At 49.5% G+C, this 9,751-nt stretch overlaps 2 protein-coding genes across 2 annotated transcripts; one reads left to right on the top strand and one right to left on the bottom strand.

The window, feature by feature from the left end:
* Positions 1 to 434: 434 nt before the first annotated feature.
* FSUBG_14029 (ribonuclease H) lies at positions 435 to 2,588 on the top strand (the record flags this gene model as incomplete). The annotated part of the gene is made up of 1 exon (XM_036678980.1): positions 435 to 2,588. The coding sequence occupies one exon, from the start codon at positions 435 to 437 to the stop codon at positions 2,586 to 2,588; it is 2,154 nt and encodes a 717-aa protein (XP_036530512.1).
* An 844-nt stretch (positions 2,589 to 3,432) lies between these two features.
* FSUBG_14028 (uncharacterized protein) lies at positions 3,433 to 6,921 on the bottom strand (the record flags this gene model as incomplete). The annotated part of the gene is made up of 3 exons (XM_036678979.1): positions 3,433 to 5,723; positions 5,772 to 6,340; positions 6,401 to 6,921. 3 exons carry the CDS (start codon positions 6,919 to 6,921, stop codon positions 3,433 to 3,435), a joined length of 3,381 nt encoding a protein of 1,126 aa, XP_036530511.1.
* Between the last annotated feature and the right edge of the window lie 2,830 nt (positions 6,922 to 9,751).

Raw genomic sequence — 9,751 nt, 5'->3', positions numbered from 1 at the left:
TATTAAAATAGCTATTAAAAAAGATAGCTTATAGTATTAAAGTTAATATATTATTATAAGTATAAAAAGGTTAAAATAGCTTTACTTATTAAGTTATAGCTTTTTTTAATAATATTATAGCCTTAATATAGGAATTTATATAATAAAAGTTAATATTAATAAGGTAATTTAGTTAGTTAAAAAACTAAATTAATATAGACCTTTATAGCCTATAAAGTAGGGTTAGGAGGTAGCTATAGAGTTGTTTTTATATATTTGTAATCCTGGTAACCTGTACTATAGGTAGCGTCCCTACCTGTGCTAAGATATCTGCATTATTGGATCGCGATTATTTTTTATTCCCTTCAAACATTGTTGCTTCACGACGTGATCTCTTTCCACGTTTCTCCTTCTAGCGGCGCATCATCTGCGCTCGCACTCGTATAAAGTTCGTAATGGGTAAGAAAGCAAAGAGAAAAGCTGCCAAACTCGTCAACAAAGCCCTTACAGCCCTAGGATCTGACCAAATTCCCGATCCCGTCGACAAGGCCTCGTCAAGCGACAATCAAGATGATGTCCAACCCTCCGACAAGTTCGACCAAGGCGTTCCTGTCGCGACGGCCATCGCGACTCTCGAGAAGGATGCGTCAACACAAAGCGACGGCAGCCTGAAGCGTTCCAATCCCCATGACGCGGACGACGGCGGAGAGTGGCAGGTCGTTTCACGGGCTGCAAAGAAGCTCAAGAAGGTCCCTAAACCTGGCAAGAATTATCCCACAATTGCATTCTCACCTAATGCGCGACTGCAATCCAAGATCAATATTTCCCAAATGCGAGACCTGGTAACATATATCTTTGCCGACGGAGCTGGCCCTCAATGGATCGGCATTACCCATCGCCCAGCGTTCCGAAAGATTGTGGCTATAATGATACCCGGTATTGAGGAGGCCATGTTCAAACACAACGTTGACTTCGATACATATAACGATGCTGATCGGGAGGGAAATGCTGTTGTAACGTCGCCGGACGACTATTATCCCCGGCCGCTCAAGAGAGAGCGCCTACCCGAGGCTCTGCAACCTTTCGCCGATATGTTCACGCATTTGTGGCCTGTCAAGACACCCGGTGATGATAAACACGGGAAGATGCATTCGCCCTTGGCCGCTTTCCTTACAACGCCTACCCCGAAGGAAAAGAATGGGCCACAGAAGGGCATCAAGCCAGCACACGAGCCTTCGGGATGGAAGAACGAGAGAACACGCATCACTGAGTTCCTTTGTACAGTTGATGATTTAACTGACAACGGCTACTTGGTTCATCCAGCTATGCTGGAGGGTGTTGCCAGAGATCAGTTCGTTCTCCCCGAAGGATGGGTAATCACCCATGTGAAAAGCCTCGAAGAAGGACAAGTCCCAGAAGGCGAAGTTGAAAAGGGCAGCATCACAGAAGGGCGAGACGTTCTGGCCCTGGATTGTGAAATGTGCATGACTGGAGAGAACGAGTTCTCTCTGACAAGAATTAGCATAGTCGACTGGTTCGGCAACGTTGTACTCGATGAACTTGTCAAGCCTGATAAGCCCATAACCGACTACGTCACCCAATTCTCTGGCATCACAGAAGAGATGCTTGCACCTGTAACAACTACACTACATGACATTCAGCAGAAGCTACTCGAACTGCTGACCCCTCGCACAATCTTGATAGGACACTCTTTAGAGTCAGATACCAAGGCTCTCCGCATCACTCACCCCTTTATCATCGACACATCCATCATTTATCCGCATCCTCGCGGTCCCCCTCTCAAATCGTCCCTGAAATGGCTGGCGCAAAAATATCTGTCAAAGGAGATTCAAAAAGGTGGCGCAAATGGCCACGACAGCATCGAAGACTCTAAGACCTGCCTCGATCTTGTCAAACAGAAATGTGAAAAGGGCAAGGCCTGGGGAACATCTGACTCACAGGGAGAGAACTTGTTCCGCCGACTAGCACGAGCTGGAACTGCATACAAGGCCCAAGGGGGGGCCGTAGGTGGCGCCGAGGTCGGCAAGACGAGTGCAGCTATTGACTGGGGCGATCCCTCTAAGGGAGCTGGAGCCGGCGCAACTCATCAGCTCGGCTGTAAGAACGACGAGGATGTAACTAACAACGTAATTCGTGCTGTGCAGGGAGACCCGGATGGCCTCGAAATCCGCGGCGGCGGTGTTGACTTTGTCTGGGCGAGAATGCGAGAGATTGAGGCCCTTCAAGGCTGGTGGAACCGCAACCGTGTCGACAACACAAACAGCGACGGTGGTCCTCCACAAGACCCCGAGGCCGTCCCATCCGACAAGTCAGAGCTCGAGCGGGCCCTCTTACGCCTGACAGAGCGTCTCACACGCATCTATGATGCCTTGCCGCCCTGCACAGCCTTCATGTTGTACAGCGGTTCGGGCGATCCGCGCGAGATGTCGCGTCTGCAGAAGGTGCAGACACAGTGGCGCAAGGAGTACAACACACCCGGCAAGAATTGGAACGACCTGAGTGTCAAGTGGACTGATGTCGAGGAACAGGCGCTCAAGGAAGCGGCGCGCAAGGCTCGGTCGGGCATAGGGTTTATCTCGGTGAAGTGAAATACCAAAGGGACACAATGGTATCAGATAACAAAGGACACTGTCGCAACTGAAGACGAAATGTCTGATGTGTAATAGATACATATCTTGCTAGGGACTATTTATGGTACTACAAACAGACTACTTGCATGTAAACGGAACGCCGTCTGATAAAACGTCCGCAAACAAACGAGATCAAGTACAAGGGTCATTACAACTTCTCATTAGAATTGTGCCTAGTAAATCCCAGCTCTTCATCGTCCCAGGCTGGTGAATCATATCCAGAACCTTGGCAGCATACCCCTCCAAAATTATATAACTACACTCTCATTCCCACAAAACCTACTACGTAAAAAACAGTAGACATGCTGGGGCTTTGATGACCCCTTGTGTAAATCTCCTTCCCTGAACCGGCTTTTTGTTACGCCAACGCTAGTATGGACATTCTCAAAAAGAACATATCCCTAAACACAAAAGAAAATTGACTTAAGGCAGTCAGACTCAAGCAATAAAAGTTTGCCATAAAAAATCCCGTATGTAACGCCTTCTCGTTCGCTTGTACTTTCAGAACTCGAGTTCCTTCGTGGGGACAGGCGGCTGTGACTGAATTGATTGTGTTTGATTCATAACCAAAAATGAGCGAAGGTGAGCAAGTGTGCTCATGTGCAAGGATCTTGTGGACCTTGGTCTACAAATCGTGTACATGGTTTCGCCCCTTGAGGCAACCAAACAAAAAAAAGAAACTAGTATTATGTTGAAACCCGAGAACGGTGTATAGTGGCTGATCGTGTCGACGAGTGTGTTATGGTAAGCAACATAGAAAAGTGACCAATAGGCCTCCTGCTTGGCTATAACAGCAGAAATATCAAGTGCGAGGTCTGACAGGAGGATCTTCGACGAGCTCAGCGGAGCTGCCGAGCAGATCCACGTCACGGTGCAACGGGTCAACTCGGCTGACACCATGTTGTGACACCATGCCAAAGCTGGCCGGCCGCTCATCAACTGAAGGGCTGAAGTCGATGTTGGTGAACTCGCCGGGGAACTCCATGGATGAATTGGACGACAATCGCTTCTGAGAGTTGGTTCGCTCAAACGGTAGCCGCGATGACGCTGATAGTGTAGCACGGTGGTGACTTGAGGTGCGGCTAACAGCATCGGGGTCTCCTCGCCACTGAGATTCGAAGGATATCGTGGAGCCTGGCATATTCATGAGGGTAAGAGATGGCGCTCGGCTGTGATCACTACCTCCAAAGTGGCCAGAAGCACGCTTGGAGCTCTTCCGAGGAATCTCTGGGGCATCGTCATCCTCAGCTTCGCGCAGTGCGATATGCGGCGCCTTGGACAAAGACTTGCTTGGCTCTCGAGGGAAACTCTCGCTGCCGGCACTGAAAGTACGTCGGGGTCGCTCCAGCACAGGACTCTCCGGCTCAGAGTCTTGAGGATCACCGTTGTCATCTAGTAGAGCACTTTGAGGTTGACGTCCGGAAGACCGCCTTGGTCGAGGCTCGTCCTCATCATCTGAGTCAATTGGACCGTTCCGTAGTACGCCCATAGCCACTGGAATACCCTCAGGAGGCGACTCTCCACCATTCCTAGCCATCATGGCTGGAGGCATCCGTGAGCTCCTCACAACTTCGAAACCCTTGCCCTTCTCCTTTGTCTTTCCACCGAATAGATTCCGGAACCAGCCCGAGGCAGTAGCTACAGGCCCAGTTGGATCGGCGGGACCAGTTCCAAGTTTCCGGCCCGGGCCGTCCGAGTTCAGGGCGGGTCCACGAACCCCATAGTAAAAGTCGACCTCGCGAGTGGCATAATCGGGTCGGTTCGGAGGTATGCTGGTTTGAGAGTATCCAGCGGGAGGGGGCGCTGGTGTTGCTCCTCGAGAAATATCGGCGCCCATATCTGCAGAATCGCCTAGAACTCCAGCTGGGTTAGCCCCCTTAACATCTGCTGGGTTAGAGCCACCAGGTCCTTCGGAGTGGATGGACTCGTTCATCGTCTGTCGTCTTCGAGGAGGTCGATAGTAAGGATCGGCAGCATCTATTGATTGTGTAGGATGATGGCGGGCCGCGCTGGGGGACGGCAGGAACGAAAATGTACTCCTCTCTCCAGGGGTGTTGGGCATGTATGAGCTGCTGCTATCCACGTTCTGCGGCATGCCAGAGTAAACATCGATGCTATCGAGCGCCGAGCTGCTCCTATGCCGAGGGTTCATGAGTCCACCGAGACTAGCACCAGACTCGCTTCGAACCCTTCCGCTTGGCATGGCATATCCTGACTTGCCGCTATCGTCCACGTCTAACATTGCTGCTGTCGACAACTGGCTTGCTCGGGATGGACCAGTGTTACGTTGCTGTGTGTTGCGGCGAGACAGCTGTCGCATACCGAAGATCTTTGTGAGTCCGCCACGAGTCAGACCTCGAGCGTCGTCTCCGCCGGCTCCAAGCATGCGAGCCGCGACTTCGATAATGGTCTGCAGTGCGTTGAGAAAGAACCCAAATATCAAAGCCGCGCCGTGGATTCCTAAGATGATGTAACCAATCCAACCCTTGTCGCCCTCGGAAACATCAAGAGTAGGCACGAATGCTACCATTAGTAAGATAGAAATTAGACGAAGTGCTCCAAAAAGTGTATGATAGGCATTCATCGCTGTTGAACGCTGGAACGGTCGGAAGGCATGGATGGTAAGGATATGGATCACTTCACAAATGGCGAGCAGTACCACCTGGGCGATACCACTAGGCTGCACGGCACCGACAGTGATACCCCGGAGGAATGTTAGGAAGACGGGAATGAGAGCGAACCCAGCAGCCTCGTCGGAGTATGTATTATACAGAGGGCCGTATAAGAGAACAGTCGGCAAATCATCGTACAGGACGGACTTTGGCCTTGTTCTGATGATGAGATAAAAGAGGTATGCCGCGAAGATTATGAGGAAAATCAAGGTAACCACGGCCAGGGCAATCGTATAGGTCGGAGAATCGCCAGCAGTGACTAGCTGAAAGCACGACAGGGCGATAATCGGGAATAAGAAATAGTTGAAGACAATGCGGACGGCGTTGCCAACGGAAAAGGGGACATTCTTTGAACGCAGATCTTCCTCGGGGGTGTTGTTGATCTTTCGGAATAACCACTGCACTGCAAATGCGCCCTGAACTAGAACGGTAACAGAAGCAATGCACACACATAGCCAAACCATCATACCGGCCCAGATATCTCTACTCTCAGCCATGCCAACCAATTGACCAAGCTCTTGAAGTCCATAAGTGGCATTGGTGACATAGATACCATCGACAACGCTTTGCCATGATGGTGCATCGGCGACAAAGCTCTCGTTGAACATTAGAGTCGACCAGGCCATCTGGCTGACAATTGGTTGATAGAAGCCGGGATAGTCAAGGGTGAGGCCACCGCTTAGCGCGATAAATTGGATATACTGAAGGCAATCTCCAAAGCCCGGCGTGACAAGACGAAGTAGATCAACATCTCGACCATAGTTGGAAGTCCAGTGAAAAATATCAGATGAGCCCCAGGGACTGAAGATGGCTGAGAACACGACTGCAAAACCTGTAAAAAGGAGCACTATCATGGGTAAAAACTTGAGTAGCCATGAGAGATCTCCCAGATCCGGGGTCACCGCCATGGAAACGCAGCCAATCTGAGGAGCATCGCGAGTCCCATCAATAATCGACATACTAGGTGCTAGGGAGGCAAATGCATAAGATGAGTAGGCGTCCCATGTGATGTTAAGAGAAGGTAACTTGTATGCATCACTATAGATGTATGGTCAGTATAATTCTCTTGACTTTAATTCGCTATGAATAAGAACGTACCTATAATCGACTTCTTCAAAGTAAGGTCCAAGCGGGCAAGATCCGTTTACCAATGAAGTGTTACAGAAATTAAATTTGTCGTTGTTGTACGGAACATATGTCAAGAAGTGAACCTTGGGGAAGTAAGTCGTAGCGGTGTTGTAGCCATCTTTCCTCTGGGGAGTTTCGGCGATTTTGCCATTGATATCACTGGCATCCTTCCAGGAAGGGTCATCGGGCGGTGGCAGCGCGGTGGTCGTTCGGGCTCCCGTGACGTTTCCCCAAACAATGACTCGAAGGTTGTGTTTCTCGTTCTCGGTATCGAAGACGGCATCGGCGTATAAAGGAACCCATTGCAGCCTCGTCGGTTCGTGCAAGCGGTAGGCGTCGCTGAGGCAGTTTGTGAAAGGGATCCTCACGGAATGAGCAGGCGATACGGCGTGCATTGCAATGAGAAGAGCGACAAGTAGACTTTTGGACGACTGGGATATCGTGCTATATCGAGGGGGCCACGCCCTTTGTCGAGGGACAGCTTGTGTCATGGTTGTGGGATAACACTGATTGCACGAGTGACCAGAAGAATCTACGGGAGCGAAGGCATCAGGCGCGGAGCCAGATATCGGGGATTTCGACGGCCGTGCCACATGTCGCCTCCTGGGCAGGTCTTGGATGAGGCCGCGATGGTGTGAGTAAGGGCGGCAATCTTGCGAACAGTCGAAAAGCTGTTGACTGGCCAGACCAAGCTGCATAACTTCGAGATTAAGACTATCCAATAAGCTGGAATAACCAAGGCTGTTGAATTTGCCAGTGGACTCAAACTGTGAAGGCGAGCAATAGGATCGGAGAGGTTCGTGGTGGTTCAGACGGCGATCATCTTGGGTGTCGAGAAGAGTAAGCCGACAGAAGATTAGAAGACCGGCCAGCAAACGAGCAAACGAACGAAGGAGCGAGCGACGTGATCCTTGAGAGATGGCAACGGATGTGAGATGATGTTTGTATAGATGACCACGGATCAAATGCTGACTGCTACTAGAGTTATCTACGATTGGTAGACAAAGCTGATGAAGCTACCTGAAATACAGAAATAGGGAAGCGAAGCGAAGCGAAGCGAAGCGAAATCGATTGACGGAACGAGCGAGTGAAGAATTAGGCAGGAAGGAAGAAACTAAAGGGAGGAGGAAAAAAGGCCTAACAGTAGGTCCAAGGTAGAGCAGCAAAATGCGTGAGCGAATAGGTAAGGTAGGCAGGTAGGTTCTGCTGTGCGCGCAATGCAATGGGTCGTATGTCGATCGAACCTGACGGATGGATTCTTTTTTTGGGGGGGCAGCAGCAAGGGAAAAGAGACGCCCTTGTCCCAGTCATTGAAGTGGGAAGAACAATCTAACGGGGGACCCATGGAGAAGTATCAGGTACATGTCAAGTCAGCGCTGGGGATAAAATGCTAGAGGGGCCTGTAAGTCTGTAAAACGCCCGGCCCCGGGCAAGACGGCAGTGCACAGGCATGCACCTGAACTACCTAGCTGCTGGCTGTAGTTAGGGAGCTGAACTGGATGAACGGGATTCTGCTTCCCGTAATAAACGAAACCGTCGCTGTCCGTTGATGATGGATCCCCCCCAAATGCCCTGGGCTTCCATGGTAAGGATCTGCAAGTATAAGTGGATTGTTTCCTGGTGAGCATTACGAGCTCCAACTTGGAATTTCTTCAACTGACCCGTATCTCATACTTCTTGTGTCTCATAATGCACCATGATTTACGCTTAAATCTCCTCGTAATCAGCCCTGGCACGAAGGAGTTCGATACCTGGTCTCGAGTGAGCTTTTGTGGAATGCATATCCCTCCTTACCAAGGCGGATGAGAGGATTCGGTTTTGGAGCCACCGGCTCTGGTGTCTGCTTCAAAGCTGGTCATTGTGGCTGGGTCCGCGCTAAAAACGCATGTCCTATCTTTATCTCAGGCCATATCAGGGCTCAAGCCATGGATGCTTATCGAGAGACGACTTCCATTAATTTGTGCGACCAGTTCAAATTATCATCTGAGAGATGATGCATGTAGGAGGTGACGATTGCTTCCAATCTCTGTAGTTCTTGTCCTACCACATATTGAACTGCCTCTCTATTAGGGATTACCTCCTTCAGACAGGATGAACCTTAAGTATCCGATACTTGTGTCCTGCAGCTTTCGTAAAACAAACCCCCTCCCATTGGATGCCAATCTGCGCTAGCCTTTGACGTTTAGCGCAAAACGTCATGGCTTGCGGCTTAGATTGAGCCTGGTGATGGAGCTGTCCCTTCTAAAACGGGCAATGGCCGCTGGACAGCACCTACAAATCTTTCCATTATTTGATTGACGTTTTGTTAGGCTATAAGGTATATCATGATCCGATATTTCGAGTTCAAAAGTGGTCTTCACTCCTCATCAACATAACCAACTTGTTGCCCGCTGTTTCTGCCTTAAATCCGCACCAGATATGCTAGAATTCCAAATTCTCAACTCCTCAATGCAAGGAGGCAGGCAATCTTGTCAGCCACAGCCACGATTGAGCGGAACGCAACGTATATCACCCTCACTGAATCTCTCTGGGCCACTTCTCTGAATTTGATGCTTTGAGCATACAACGTTGTATGCAGTGCACATATAAGCTGCTTACTCTTATACATGATACTGCAGACTCTTCATTGGACGCCATCACTTATTACAAGTCAAGTCGAACCCAGTCTTTCTTCCTGACAGCTAAAGTCTCGATATCTGGATGCGGGATGGGTTCGTGTTGAGCTGGGCTGACATCGAACCATACGTTACAGAACAGAAGGACCCCATTTCATGTCAGTTGCTTCTGCCAGCGTCGACTCACTCTTCGCCTCGTGGAGCACCTACAGCGCAGATACGAGCGGGAGCTGGGTCAGCGTGGGTATTCCCGTTCCCATCTTGACCTTTGCCTAGGCCCTATTCGTTGATCATTTTCACGAGAGCCTGTGACAGTAGTGCCAAACCTAACATGTGGACGGACCAACCGAGTGGGCTATTTTCAGCAACACCCATAACAATGGAATCCATGTGCTCCAGTCTTATTCTTCAGCTCATCTCTACCGTAGGTAACCATACAGTTTATACATACCGGCAGTCTCCTGTTACGTATTGTCATCAAGAACTCTATGCAAAGGAATAAGCTCGCGAATCAGTAACCCTTCTATACATACGGAGGTCGGTCTTAAAAGTCTTTGCCGGCCAAGAGGGATCAGTAACTACCCCTGCAAAGTTAAATAGGGTATCCCTGCTGATTTTATTAATTATTCTTTATAAGTAATTTTTATACTATTCTTTCCCTCTTTAACTAATAAAGAAAATACTATATATATATATATATATAAAT

This window comes from Fusarium subglutinans (assembly GCF_013396075.1).
Source record: "Fusarium subglutinans strain NRRL 66333 chromosome Unknown NRRL66333_c0000481, whole genome shotgun sequence".
Taxonomy (NCBI): Eukaryota; Fungi; Ascomycota; class Sordariomycetes; order Hypocreales; family Nectriaceae; genus Fusarium; species Fusarium subglutinans.
This window is presented reverse-complemented; position numbering and strand designations above follow the sequence as displayed.